We start from the raw sequence: 15,271 nt of genomic DNA, 5'->3' as shown, positions 1-15,271 counted from the left end.
AGTTTCATATTGTGCTGTAATGCTTTGTTCTTCTACCACAATGGCGCATATAAATCAAGGAGTTCAGGGAGCAAGTCTACTGATCTTAATTTTGTGGGTACAGATCTCACTGGCACTAGTGGCTTCTGCTGAAAGGACAGGCATGCCCTAGTTGAAACGAAAAGGGTAAGTATGAAGCATGTGATTAGTTTTATACTTTGGAGATTTAATCAGAGCCTGGAATACAGCCTTGATCGCAGTAAAATCTGATTATCTGGAGCAAATTCACTATAACTCCAGCAGTACGTATTTCCTTCTTTATAAGATAGAAGTATGATACATCTGTAATGACAGGCATTTTGAGAAAACATTTAGTTTTGCCTGGTCACGATTCTAGTTTTATGTTTCCATATTAATTTTATTCAGGCAGTCCTTTTGCACTATTTTACATGCCTTTTCCTGCGAGACGGGCGCCCAGAGCAAAAGGTGGGCAGCTTTCGTTATATTCTATACCTTTGGAGATGGAACCGGGATAAACAGTCAGCACACGTTTGGATTAGAGGGTGCCATGTAGGGGTGCGTAGGAGGAGAGAGTAAAGGGCTCCATTTCCTGACCTCTTTCACCGGTCTGCACTTCCAAGGCAAGGGTCCAACAAGAAACATTAGCAGTGTTGGAGACAGCTGGGGTGGACCCCCGAATGTAGTGCGGGGAAGTTACCTGACCACTTGAAATTTTAAGGAGAGGCACACTAACTGCACCTGTTTGGAAGGAGAGGGAACACTGCCATTTCTGACAGTCCTCAGGAGACACTCCTGTTCAGAGAGTCGGCGTTCCCCCCGGCAGAACTGCACATCCACTTAAATACCACAGTCCAGCCCTGTTGGTGCAATCTGATGAACAAATACTTTAACAGATGCCACACTGAGCACCCAAGTATTCAGACACATTAAGACCAGCCAAGAATTAGGATTAATGTCACAAGTTTTGCAAAGCTTATAAAAGACTCTAAAAGACTCTAAGTGCTTATTCATACACTAGTGAGCATTTTCTGAAACCAGCTAACAGCATTTAATCCATTTTAACTCCCACGGTTTGGGACAGAGGTAAACTCAGGTCATTCTATTAAGAATTGACGAGAACTCTTCATACACCTTAATTGTAGCAAACATTATCAACACCGCTTGAGAGTGCCTTTTTCTTTCTTACCATTACAAATGAGGTGCAGATTTCTAAGGCACATTTTTCAGACTGTGGTAACTACGCTAATTAAAAACTCCATGTATTGGCTCAGGGGAATATAGGAAAAGCCACCAGACCAGTAATCTTTGCCTGTAGCATGTGTTAACATAGCACAGAAAGCTGTAAGTCTTATAATAGCTATGTAATAACAAGCAACAGGGGTGGGATGGGAAGATAGTGGCACTATGGGCTGCAACAGAGGGCCAGCATATACTGGATAGCTTTAAATGTCCTGGTCGTCAAAGCTCTTCCCGCAAAACGATTTTCATGATGCTGAATTTGTAGTCTTTATTCACAACTATATGAGGTATATGTCCTTGTGCTTAAATTTACTAGGAATTGCTGCCCTGGATAGTAAAGCATCAGGGAAGATGGGAGTCCGAGCAGTAGTCTACTACATGAGTACTACGATCATTGCTGTACTGATTGGTATAATCATTGTGGTCATCATCCATCCGGGGAAAGGTACAAAAGAAAACATGCACAGAGAAGGCAAAATTGTGCAAGTGACAGCAGCAGATGCCTTTCTTGATTTAATCAGGTATGGCTATGATATTGCACATGTTCTGTACCAATAGCAACAATAGTAATATTGAGATTCACACCAGGATAGTAGAGAATCTTAGACAGTGACTGGATAAACTAGCCAAATTTCTTGCAACTGGGTGACTCCAACATCTCTAGCACCAACAACACTGCAAATTAAAGAACGAGACATGGATTTATTTTCAAATCAGGCTAAGTTGCAAGGGAAGAAACTGCTTTTAAAAATTGAAGCAATATTACACACACAAAAACGATTTCTGTTCTGCTGTCTGCATGGGTCTTTTCCTCTCCTTCCACAGCACAATCCTTATTACCAAATTCCTCTCCTTTCCTTTACTTCCAACTTTTGACAGGCTTCTCACTTCACTTGAAACTCTGATTGGTTATTCATCTTAATTTTGAATTGTTGCTCCCAAACTGGGTCCGTCTCCTTAGCTTTGTTAATCTGTAGGTATGGGAAAGAAATTCCAGCGATAAGCAAGTAAAATGCTTGAAACGAAGGAGCACAGATGTAAGAGTTGATTTTCTCCTTGCTCAAAGAGGCTCTGCAGTGCTTCTTTTACACAGCTAACATGTCACAAGATGTATTCCAGGGAATAGAGAGGCTGAGGTTTTCAGCTCAGAAGCTTTTCCACAGGTAAAGATCAAAAATTTGTGTTCTACTAACCCTTTTGGAGAAGCCAGAAACATGGAGAAAGGCCTCCGAGAGTCACGCTGCCAGGAAGGGGGACTTCAGAAAGACCCACGAAGAGGTTTACCCTCCGATTTCCTCAATATGTATTCAGTTAGGCTGCCTCTAATTCCATCAGAAATGTCACCATTATGGAAAATAAACAGACAAACAAAACCTCCCTGTGTAAAAAGTACACATACACGCACGCACACACGCGCACACACGTAAATTTATATGACTGTGTGTTACTTATTAAAGAATACTCAAACTTTAGGAATATTTATTAATATTAATCGCAACAAGACAGTAGACCAAGTAATAAAAGTCAACACATGCTAGGCCATGTGACTGTGAAAATCATTTGAGAAGTGGAAGTGCACTAAATAATAATGACTTTTTTGTTAATCTATATTCAGACAGCATTAATAAATGCAAAATTAAAAGTCAGCACAGCGCCACAGAGCTTTGTTTGGCAATTTATCTAATATTCTGCTTCGTAAGGAGACTTGCTATACAACATTGGATACAGAGATTGCAGTCGACATGATCTGTCCAACTCTACTGTATCTTGACTTGATGAAGCTAACCAGGCCACTGGCATATGCAAAGCTCTGCTCATTTTATGCATAAATACATACGTATTCATCTAAGGACACCTTTGGAAAATAACCAGTCAATTCCTTTATATAGCTGGGCCACTACTTCAGGTATTACTAGAATCTTACTACTTCTCATGTTCTTTTCTTTCCTTTTCACAGAAATATGTTCCCTCCAAACTTGGTGGAAGCTTGCTTTAAACAGGTAAAAGTGTTTTGCTACTTCCAAATGAAACTCTATTACCATAGCTTCATATAATAAAGTAGGAAAGTAAAACGTAGTAGTGGTTTTTTTTAGGAATATCATGCTTGCACTTGTACTTACAGCAGGGACAAGTCTTATGTATCCTGCCAACTGTCACCAAAAAGCACCCTAGCCAAACCTGTGCTTTGTTTTCATCCATTTCTTTTCAATATTTGCTATAAGAAGTGGAGAAAACCCACCTGGCCCAGAAAATCAAAAGATATATTTTCTGAAAAAGTCAAATTCATGAGTCTGTAGCAAGCTTCACTAAACTCAATACAGTTTCCTTTTCAAAAGCAATGTAATATTGGAGTGGGAGAAACTGGGATATGCACCATCTGTACAGAGACTGCATCACGTTCAGGAGTGTCCCATGGGAATACACATAGGTTAGAAACTGAAGCAACAGTTCTGTGGGCATCAGTAAGAAAATCTAAACAGGGGTCTCCCTGTCACCTATGACAGGAATGCCAAAAACACTGCACTTACTTGCTTCCCAAATTTCCCTATCACTGGCCTAGTAAACTTTGCCTGTTATAAGGAGAAAATAAATGTAACTAGTTAAATTCCTTTACTAAGAAAGTACAATATAGATTCAGTGAAACCTAGTATGCATATTGCTGTAATCTCATAGCTTTGTATTGACCCCACAGACAATCTCGAACGGGTATTATTTACCAATTGTTGCTGTAGCAACGAAAAAGCTGGAATGCGGAGGTCAAGAAGCAAGAGTATAAAGTAAAAATTTTCAAAAGTCAGGCTGCGTTACATCTTGCAGAATATTTTTTAAAACACAGTAAAAGTTTCTGCAGTCTCATAAACAGAGACCAATAAAAAGCAGTGACCTTCTACATTAAAGATTTGTTCAAGATTAAAGATAAACTACACCCAGCCCTAAAAACAACAAATACCATGCTTCTATTTTCAGTAAGGATGACGATGAACTCAGGGCAGCGATGGAGAAGGGCGGTATGGAAAGGCAAAAGCCTGCATCCCAACTAGATAACAAAATTCAAGGAATTTAATATAATCAAGTCTCAGAATGAAATTATCTTTTTCTCAAAGTAATGAAAAAATCAGGATATACCATTACAGGTATACAGGTAGCAAGCATTCTTTAAAAATCTGTCAGGTTGGGGAGTTATCATCTGTAACTGGTGAAAGGAATCGTATTGCTTTCAAATTGCAGTTTCAGAAAGATTAGGGTATTGATTTAGGCAGTTAATAACTAATTAGCCTAATCTCAGTTGTGCTGAAGGATGGAAAAGCCTTGAAGGAAAGAGAAAAAACTCTTAAAATTAAAAACTCTTAAAATTAAGTAATAAATGAAAAAAAATATATATGAAAAGTTGGATAAAAGTTAACACGAGCTTCTGAAACATAGATTGTACCAGATTAACCTCTTGTTTTTCTTTCAAAAGATTGCTGGGGTTTTTCTTTTTTTTTTTTTGGGGGGGGGGGGGTTGTGCCATAGAAGTACAATAGCTCTAATCTACTTTGACTTCTGTAAACCAGTGTATTTAAAACCATGTAGGAAGTAAAATAGTTGAGTAGGGGATAACATTATTGTAAGAACTGTAAAGTTTGTGGAAAGGAGGCCCATCTGAAGATAATAAGAAGTTGCTGTAGGACCAGTCTTGGTCCTAGTTCAATTGATGTTTTTATGAATGACGTTGCCACAAAATGTACGAAATAAAATTTTCTGATGACACAACAGCTGAAGCACTTTGTGTCAGCCAAAGAGGCTGGCTTGTCCTTGGCACAGTATAACCCTGTGGAGAATATAATGTAAATCACAACAGTAAAGTGAGTTGGCCGTTGCAGAGATTGGCAAGCTTGGTAGCGCCTTACAGCTCTATATCACATTCCAGAAAGGCTAACAGGAACTTGTGTTTTGAGATGGGAACTCATAATCAGAAAAAAAGAAAAAAAGAAAGAAAGACAGGAAAAAAAACCCTAACCTAGCTCCAGGATATATTAGTGAGATAACTCCAGTAGAAGAAATAAAGTACTGATACTACCAGAAAAGTCACAAGTGAAATTTTGTCTGGAATATCCAGTACATTCTGATCATTACATTCAAGGAAGACACAAGCCAGGTGGAGACAATGGAGAGAATAGTGGCTGGGATTATCGAATGAACTCAGTGCATTAAGCAAAAGGAAGCTTGCTTTAGAAACTAATTCAGGTACAAAATACCAAAGTGGGAACAGAGGTGTTTTAGATAAAATGTTTATACAAGTAGAAATGGAAATCAGTTCACCATGACTAAATTTAAAGTGGAAATCAGTACAAGGTTAACCTTCGTATCTAAAAGGTGAAGTCCTGGAAAAAAGCTTCAAATAGTTTTGGTGACAAACTGTCTCATTCAGTTAGGTATTCTACAACAACAGAAAACTCAACTCAGTGACTAACAGTCCTAAATCCTATGTTCTTAATTAAAAATGTCCTGTAGATTCTGTTTACGTTATATATATTGTATTTCTCATATGCTTTTCAGTTTGAAGGGATTTCCTAGAAACAGTTCAATAAACAGGATATGTTTAATGACAGTTGTTTCTGACTTTCATCAGCAGATATGCTTACTGAAGTACCAGGTTTTTAAATTTGTTAGACTGATGCTATGAATTTTGAATCAGGTATCAAAATTAGGATTTTTTAGGCATAAAAAAACATTTTACAGGAGAAACAGGAAGGAGTAAGATTCATAGGTGCCCAGATGACGTTGTACATCTGACCCTGTAACGTTCTTTTCAAAAATTTGCATCAGGTTTTTCACATGTTTCTCAGAAGATTTATAGAGAACGATTATCCATCTGGCACTCATCTGGCTCAGAAACACCACGTTTGCTGGCCCAAACACAGAACGCTCGTAATACTCCGCAGTCAAAGGGCCTGTACTAATTTACAGCTGTTCCCATATGGAAACCACCACTGACATATACGCTCCACATTCAAAGCACCTCTTTTGATATATTAACTGCTCACATGCTGTCTTGTCTTCCCTTTAGCAAGTTTATTTCCAGACGGTACTGGAACCCACTGGAAGCTTTTTCTTCTTCTTTCTCACTATTGCGAGCATACAGGCACCCTACTGACCATGTAAGGACTCACAGCAAGGTTTGAACCTGTTACTTTCCCCATCGGTAGCAAGCACCTCCCAAAGCAGCTCCACCAACACACAGAACGAGCTACCATTTGCAAAGTGTTTACCTTATCCTTAGTGCTCAAAAGATCAACTACTACTGAAATGTTGCAATGCTAGGGCATGGAAAATTGCACTTTCCTTAGCATAATTCATTTTAATGAGGTACAGAACTTCTCTGGATGTGAAATTGCTTTCATGCAAAATGAAAGGGAAGGGCTGTGTGCAGCAGAATAATCAAGACAGGAAGCTGAAGGACAACAGGCTTCTAGATAGAGCTGGGAAAGAGTGTATAGGATTGCTGATGGGAGAAGAGCCAGGAAGGAAGACTAGGACCCTAGGTTATTTTAGGAAAGATCTTCCCATTCAGTCCTCTGCTCCTTTGGAGTCTCTTTCCTGCTCTTATTTCTCAGCAAGTCCCTGAGGTAGATAAAACTGCTGCTTCCTCCTTCTTTGCACATTTTCTTCCCAGGAAACAGCAAGAATGATGAATCCAAGTGCTCCTTCCCCTCCAGAATGGCCCCTGCACTATAGAACCCAGAAGCCAGGAGGAGTCCCTGCAGGAGTGAAGGAGAGCCCACCAGAGAGCTAGGGAAATCCTTACATTTAAACCTCTGCCTGAGAAACAGCAGAACCATTTCAGGCATAACCGGTACCATTCAGCCCCTTGTACCAGGAAAGCCTATAGGGACAGACATCCACCCTTGCCTAGCAGGTGAAGTTAAGAATAATAAACTGAGAAGTGCTGGGCTTTAGCTTCACTTCATTCTTCGCTAGTTTCCCCCCGCCTACTCCCCCCCCCCCCCCGGTCAAAGCCCAAAGTCCCCGTTGGCACTCTGGCTCTATCAATACTTAGATCAATGCCAATAACATCAGTGGCAGATGGGAATCACTGCAAACAGCAGATTGTTAAACCAGACAGTATACTTTCTGGTGCTGGTTATTTCCACGTGACACATGTTGCTGCCTTTGCTATGTGCTGATCATTTGGGTTTGGGGGGATTTTTATTAGTTACAGGAGAATCTAAAAAGACTGAGTGCAGATAGACATTCGACATATCTAAAACTATCCAATTTGGGGATATCTTAAGAAATCTTTGAAATTTTTCACTTCTGTCCTTTATCTCTTCACTTCTCTCTCTTTGCTCCATTTGAAGATCCTACCTATCACGGGGCTAAGCAGTTACAAGCAGCCTGCTTTGTAGGCAGATACTGCATTTTAACTGCTCATTCTTCATGCTCTGCTTGAGGATATATCAAAAGACAAAAGAAATACAAGTGAACTTTGAACATCTGGAGAAAGATTGGGGGGGATTGATTGGGAGTAATTTGGGGGTCGGGGGGGCATTGTGTTGTAAATAGGCAAAATTTGATGCCAGCTGAAGCCTAGAGAACTAGAAATGTGCATCTGGTAACTGCATTTCTTCTGATACTTTTTAAATTAATATTCTTCCCTTAGCTCATCCTTATCAAGTGCATTCACATGTGCACACATGCGATTACTAACTAGTGCATGCTGTCTATTCCTAGTGATAGTCTTGGCTGGACCTGTTTCATCCGTTCTTCTGTGTATACTTAGGATGCTTTCACACAGGTCCATGTGAAAAGGAAAGAAAAACTAAACCAAGAAGATGGGATATCATTGTCTTATTGTCTTCATTTCCCATTTTTTTAGGCTTGCACTTAAGGTGCAGAGGAACGGGCTAGCAAACTTGTTGCTTTTAAAGTCATTATCACTAAAAACTACACCACCACATTGCTTCAGCACAGATAGAACTAATTATACTATCTCAAAGTCCTGGCAGTAAATCATGAGTTCTCAGAGCAGCTACACATGTGATTACCCTGTTTGCTAGTTAACCACTGGAAAGTGCGACTACAGTGGTGTAAAGTTGCTTCTTAAAAAGTTATGCATTATATTCAGGTGAAATGGCTGTGGGTATTTTGTACTGCTAATGAAAACAAAAGAATAACAAAAGCTGAAACAGGTAATTCATTATATTATGCAGGAATGTATATATATTGTCTGTTTCATAATGAGATAATTAACATTTGTTTTAAAGGTGTTTATTAGCACCATGTCTTGCAACAAAGTCCAGAAGTGCCATTATTTTTATATTTTAATTGCAGAAAAAGTTCTTAATAGAAAGCTATTAGGATTAGCATGTACCACACAACATCCACCTTGCTCCTAATTTGCTTTCTATAAATGAACTTAAAGAAAATGCATGAATATTTTATATCTAAAACCTTACCAGGCAAAATACCTCTGCCTGGAGACAAAGTGGCCCAGACTTATCCTCAGAAATGACAGGACTTCAGTGATGTTGTACTAGCCCTTCACAGATCATCTGTGAAGGTGTGGGGATTCTAGGAGAACATAATCAGCTCTTCGGAGATCCCTAGGCCTGCAATGTGTTTTTACGTGAGCAGTTTTTCTTTGTCTCATTTCTTCTAATATCTTTCATCTGTTGGCTTTTTCACCCTTTTTCACAGTTGACTTTTTTCACAGGAAATTTCCTTTGTAGGGGTCAAGCAATCTTGTATTTTGCCTTTAGTGTCATCTGAGAAAGCACTAACAAAAAATAAACCTCAGCCTACACTTTTTCCTAAGAAGAAATCTGCTTTGCAATTCCTTTATTTGATTTTCTTCAATTTCTTTTGCTTCACCAAGAACTTTCTCATGACCACTTCTGATAGATAGATTTGAGTATAAAAAGACAGATACATTCACAAAGTTAACCTTAACCTCATTTATCAATAATGAGAGAAAGACTAGTTCAATTGACTCTCTCAGAGCAAATAAAGTTGCTCTGATTCTTGTTGCTCAAGATTCCCATTTTGAATCTCACTCTAAACAAACAGTCTTTCTGTATTGTCCTGTGAAGGGTTCTAGAAAGACTACTCTCCCTAGGCTAAAGCTAACATTTGTGAATATCTACATCCTACCAACAGAGCAAGTCAACAGAAAAGCCTGCATATCTGTGTACCACTCTCATAGCTGAAATTGAAAAAGTTTTTGCATTGCTAAATGAGGTCCTAAAATCCATGCTATAGCTCTGAAGAGCTATAACTAGTAAGGGACCAAAGGCATCCTCCCGCTGGAATACAATTGCAGAATCAATGCTAAAAAAGAAGGAATATGCTTATTGCCTCCTAAGAGGATTTCTAACTGGGTGTTTAAAGGAAAGACACTTTATGTGATGTGTTTTTTCCTCTCTTGCTGCCCAGCTCTTTCTCTGTCCTCCCGCAATAATTTTTAGACCCAGTGGCCATTTCCAACCTGATCTTGACACAGGGGGACACAGTTTCAGAAAAACCCAGACTGTATCGCCACTGAGGAAAAAACAGTTAAGACAGCTCCTGTCCTATTGGGACAGGCTGCAGCTAGTCAGATAATCGGTATACATCTAACACTGTCAAACAGCCATGCCACATGTTGCTTTTGACCTGGTCGCATAGGTAGGAACGAGAGAAGAATCTGAGGGTCATGGAGGAGAACTGGGGAGAAGATAGTTATGATGTGTCTAGGGAAAGTAGGAAATAAATCCTTAGGAAATCCTGTAGGAAATCAGGCTTTAATTCCAGTGCTCATAAAGAAGCTTGCTTTTCAATGTTGGTCTAATCTGCATGCCCACAAGTCCAGCATATTTACTGCTTTCAGACTTTTGCCTTAAGTAAATTCGCCTAGCTTTCTTTTCTACTTAAAAAAAGAAATAAAAATATGAATATAATATAATCATCATACCCCTAAACATAAAAAAAGAATTAGAAGTGCTTGACGTACAGTATTAGGTAGTATTTAAATGTTATTGTCAGGACTGTGATAAAATTCCTTCGGTGTTAACTGCTGGATAATTTCCATTTCCACTCTACTAGCTCTGTCACTTAAACAGGCAATCCCATCCCCTTCTTCCCTGGCTGTGTAGTCCTACTCTCGGTGTTTTGCCGTCTGTGGCATTCAATGATTCCTCAGTGAGCTGATTCACCTCCATTCCCTTTCCAAGAAATAGCCGCTTTTTTTGCTGGATTAGTTTTCTGTCGACATAAGGAGTAATACTGGCTCATAGAGAGACCAGACTAGAACTGGCACAGAGAAGAAATTATCACAAAATGGAGTGGGCAAGGGAGTGGAACTGTGCTTTTCAGTGTCAGGCAACTACTACAACAGCTTGGTTCTCTCGTCTAACTGCCGCCCAAGTCTTACAGCTTTTTTGCAAATTTTATTTCAAATTCAAGAATAGCTGACTTCCATGGACATTCGTTCTGCTATATTTTATTCAGAAATTTTCCATAAAGCAACTCTTACTTGAAATTCTGAAGTTCTTTAAACCTTCAGGGGATACAGCAAATATCTGTTAGGCGTGCATCAAAAGTATTCAGGTATGGAAAAAAATCAGAAATTCAGAATCACAGAAGGGCCGAGGTTGGAAGGGACCTCTGGAGATCATCTAGTGCTCATGCAAGGTCACCTAGAGCATGTTGCCCAGGATCGTGTCCAGACGGGTTTTGAATATCTCCAGGGAAGGAGACTGCACAACCTCTCTGGGCAACCTGTTCCAGTGCTCTGTCACCCTCACAGTGAAGAAGTTTTTCCTCATGATCAGATCAGTGTTTCTCAATGCTGATATTCAAGTTTTGCATCTTCGTCATAAAATATAAGCTCCATTTCACTCAAATAAAGCTTGCAAAGTGTGCAACAGTCTCCAAGTATGACTAATAATACTACAGTTCTTTGGCTTAATCTTTGGTTTTTTTAGAGAGGCCCAAAGAAATAAAAATCAAAAGTTGCTGAATATGTCACACTTGCATCCCATTGCTTAATATGGTGTTTAGCATCCTGAGATAAATTTGAAACATTTTTCAAGAGGTATTTAGTAGTCTTCATACACAAAAGAATTTAAACAGGACAGGGATGCAGGGCTTTTTGGAGCCCAGAGAGAAATAATCAGGATATGCATTTCTCTTTTGAAAAATAATAGGTGGTGGAAGCCTGGTTTTCAAAGTACAGATTTAGTAGTATATTCAGATATTGAATTTGATTTGCCTGTCCCATAATGGGACCACTTCAAGTAGAACCCTTTTCCTAATAAAGAGATACACCGAAACTGGTGATTTATTACTGTGAAAGCAGAGAAAATTAATGGCTTTGCCATAGCAATCTCCTAATCTCAGGTTTAAAAAAGAAGAAAGAGGTATGTAATATTTAGGTTGTTTTCAGTATTTTTTTTTAATTAAAAAGATGAAAAAGTAAGGAAGTCCTGGAGCGTATGAAAAGATTGCAACTATCCTAAATGGCTTATTTTGTAACAGCTTTGCTGTATGAAGTAAAAATGTTGTTGGGAAAAATAACAATTTATAAAAACACAAACTAAGAACTCCCTAGTTTTGTCACAAAATTCAGGAGTATGATAAACATGCATATTTGATTTTGACTTATACACGTGTATGAGATAGTGATAGTCTGGAAGCTAAAGGTGAAGCTTTAGCCCTTGCAGTTAATATGGGTTTTTTATGTGGCCTTCAGTAAAGCCAGGTTTTCATCACTGTTCACTTTACCAATAAATGTTACATCAAGAATTCACATGTCCTCTAATATGAATTATTTCATGTGTGATGATTTTTACCTTTGTTTGCTATAATTCACAGTAATTTCTCCCTTCCTTTTCTTTTTGTTTTACTAGTTCAAAACTAACTATGAGAAGAGAATGTTTAAAGTAGATATTCCACCCAACGACACATCCACAGTGGCTTCCATAATAAGTAATGTGTCAGAAGCAATGGAAACCCTTGCCCGAATGCAAGAGGAAATAGTTCCTGTTCCGGGTTCTGTAAATGGAGTCAACGCCCTTGGCTTGGTGGTTTTTTCAATAAGCTTCGGCCTGGTGATTGGAAGCATGAAGGAGCAAGGTCAGGCATTAAAAGACTTCTTTGATAGCCTGAATGAAGCTATCATGCGACTGGTAGCTCTAATCATGTGGTAAGTGCCTCTTTGACATAGGCTATGTTAAGTCATTAATAATATTTTTTCATCAGAGTCATCCACTGGCTAGCAAGAGTCTGTGTTTGACAGGAAGTCCGATAATAATATCTTAACTATCTTCTAACTTTTTGGTAAATGAACCAAGGAATTGTAATTCCTTATATCAATAATCTTCCAAAACATACCTGCCCTTTCACAAGAGTGATTAAAAATCAGGGGCCATGGCAGAATTTGTTACACTTATACAGGCCCATTTTATATCTTTATAAGTAGACAAAAATCACATCAATATGCCACCAAAGTTTCCTTGTAACCTACTCTGACTTCACTAAAGAAAACTGATAAATTTCTTGCATAATCTTATCTCTACGCAGTAAGACCTTGTTATCATTCCTTTCCACCACAACTGGTTCCTGCAATTGTGTTGTAGCACATATACATATCTCCCTGCATTGTAGCTGCACTGCTCACGGAAAGATGTTTGCAAATCATGTTTGCTACTTCCTTTACTGTGTTCAACAGATAAATAAAATCAAAGTATTTTCCCTCAAGCATTATCTGTGAAGTCTCTTCAACAATGAAGATAGAGTATTCCTCAGGTAGAAGGTTTAACTGTGAAAAGAAATGATGTCTGAAACGTCTTGTTGCCTTCTTTACTGCAGCAGATTGTCTTACCAAAAAAAAAAAGTTACCATAAAAAAACCCCAAACCAACCCAACAACACATCCGCATAAGTTTAGTACAAGATGCAAAACTAGAAATAAGTATATTTTTCCAAAAAGTAAAATTCTGTTCTGCCAGAAAACATCTACACAAAGCAAAAGTCTTTTCTTCTCCTTCTTCACACCTACAATTAAGATAATAAAACAGTGGGTGAGAATTGTTACTTTTGAGAAGTTTCTACATGGATTTGATGGCTAAAAGTGTATCTAACTGAGCTGTGTTGGATAAATGGTGTCCTGTGGTCCCTTGGTATAAAAAGATGGACATTCATGGAAATAAGGCTGTAAGTCCAGCTGTAACAGCATAATGTTTCTAAAGCTCTTAATGAGTCTGTCACATAGAGCTAGCCCTTCGTTTGTAGCTGTGCTTACCAGAAAGGCAAAAGTAGCTTTTACCATCCTTACAGCTGACCCCACAGTGCAGCCAGCCTCTGTTGTGCGGGCGGATTCCATGCTGATTTGTCCTATGCCCCACTGGGAAAGGCCAGAAGCAGCCTGAACACTTGAATTCCAAAGGGAGCTCATCTCTTCAGATGTCTGAAAAGCATGCTATAAAAGTTCTTCTCCCGACTTTCGCTTACCAGATCCTGAATCCAACAGAAATGGTCACTGCTGTGATTTCATCCAGGTTGACCTGCTAGGAGTTAAAGAGTTAAGATCTTTAACGGCTTCTGAATAATTGCGGTCATCCAACTCGTAAAATCCTACATCCATGCATGCATATAAACTAAAAACGTGGATGGGGGAATGGATCTCTACTTTGTTCAGTACAATATTGATTTGATTTCTTATTTGCAGGTATGCTCCACTTGGAATCCTCTTCTTGATTGCTGGAAAAATTGTTGAGATGGAAGATATGGGTGTGATCGGTGGTCAGCTTGCTATGTATACTGTAACAGTTATTATCGGTTTGCTAATTCATGCGGTCATCGTCCTACCTCTTCTCTACTTCCTGATCACTCGTAAGAACCCTTGGGTATTTATTGGAGGACTGATCCAGGCACTAGTCACAGCTTTGGGAACATCTTCCAGGTACAATACAATATTTTAAAGCTATATAATTTTTAATATAATCGGTTTGAGAAACAATTTTGTCTAACGTAATTGGTTAATTCCATATTCATAGACAACAAACACTCATTTGGACACTTTATTTCAGCTCTGCAGCTCTCTGATATAGAAGATTATCATTATATTGACTTGGGTGGTCTATTTTCATTTTCTGTGAGAAAGCTTGAGCAGGGTTGAAATAGGTCCGTTTGTTGATGCAGACTGTATGGTTGGAAGCCTTGTGACTTTGATTAACCTTGGTGTTGGAGATTTGTATGTGCTTTATTGTGGTCTGTTGGTGAAGGATGAAGTTGACAAGGAAAGTTTTACATTTATGCATGGCAAAATGGTGAGGCAAACAGGAGGGTTTAAAAGGGATTCTGAGAGAGTTTGAGAGCCTTTCTTTACAGGTGAAGTTCTATGCTCAAAATCACAACCTACAGTAGAGATGCCACTTTTGCTCTTTGTTGACGAATTCAGAGGGCCCTCAGATGAGTAAAAATGCTGTTTGTCCTTACGATAAAAGGAATCGTTATTGTACTGAAATATAAATTTCCTATATCATATGATCATTCATGAAACACTTTCCTTTTTAATAAATCTAAAAAGTGACCCCTAAAGACAGATATTTTCAGTCCACCATTCCTCATAACTGTATCTAAGATACTAGTGTTTGGGCTTATTTTAAAGATCTGAATGAGAAGTTATTTGGATCATTAATGTGGAATCTGATTAAGCTTTGTAAGACTGCAAAAGCTTTTGAGGGCTTTAAGAAAATTACGCCAGTATACTAAGGGGTAAAGAGGAATAGTTATTAATTTCACATTTGCATTTTGATGTCAATTCTGGCAAATTAGTGGAATGGCTGAAAAGAGATTTGATTAATAATGATTTAAACATGAACATAATATAACTAATGCCAGTCAACATAGTGAAATTCAGAGAAAATAAATAGTGGCAAATTAAATTAATATCTGTTTTTATGAAATTACAACGTTGGAGGGTAACAGTAAGCACATTAACGAGATATGTTCAAACTTCTGTAACACGTTCCACTTGGCACTGCTCAAGATTCTGAGTAAGAGCCTACACT

General features: G+C 38.6%; 1 protein-coding gene across 1 annotated transcript in view; it reads left to right on the top strand.

Annotated features, from left to right (window-relative positions):
- The window catches only part of LOC104147789 (excitatory amino acid transporter 1), a 65,385-nt gene that overhangs the window by 43,301 nt on the left and 6,813 nt on the right, over window positions 1-15,271 (top strand). The window contains exons 4-7 of the mRNA XM_009680640.2: window positions 1,556-1,760; window positions 3,197-3,239; window positions 12,108-12,403; window positions 13,927-14,160. Of these exons, the coding sequence (XP_009678935.1) occupies window positions 1,556-1,760; window positions 3,197-3,239; window positions 12,108-12,403; window positions 13,927-14,160 (778 nt within the window). The remainder of the gene's footprint in view (window positions 1-1,555; window positions 1,761-3,196; window positions 3,240-12,107; window positions 12,404-13,926; window positions 14,161-15,271) is intronic.

The sequence above is a fragment of the Struthio camelus genome, chromosome W (assembly GCF_040807025.1).
Source record: "Struthio camelus isolate bStrCam1 chromosome W, bStrCam1.hap1, whole genome shotgun sequence".
In the NCBI taxonomy this organism is placed as follows: Eukaryota; Metazoa; Chordata; class Aves; order Struthioniformes; family Struthionidae; genus Struthio; species Struthio camelus.
The sequence above is the reverse complement of the archived record's forward strand: the minus strand, read 5'-3'. Positions and strand labels throughout refer to the sequence as shown.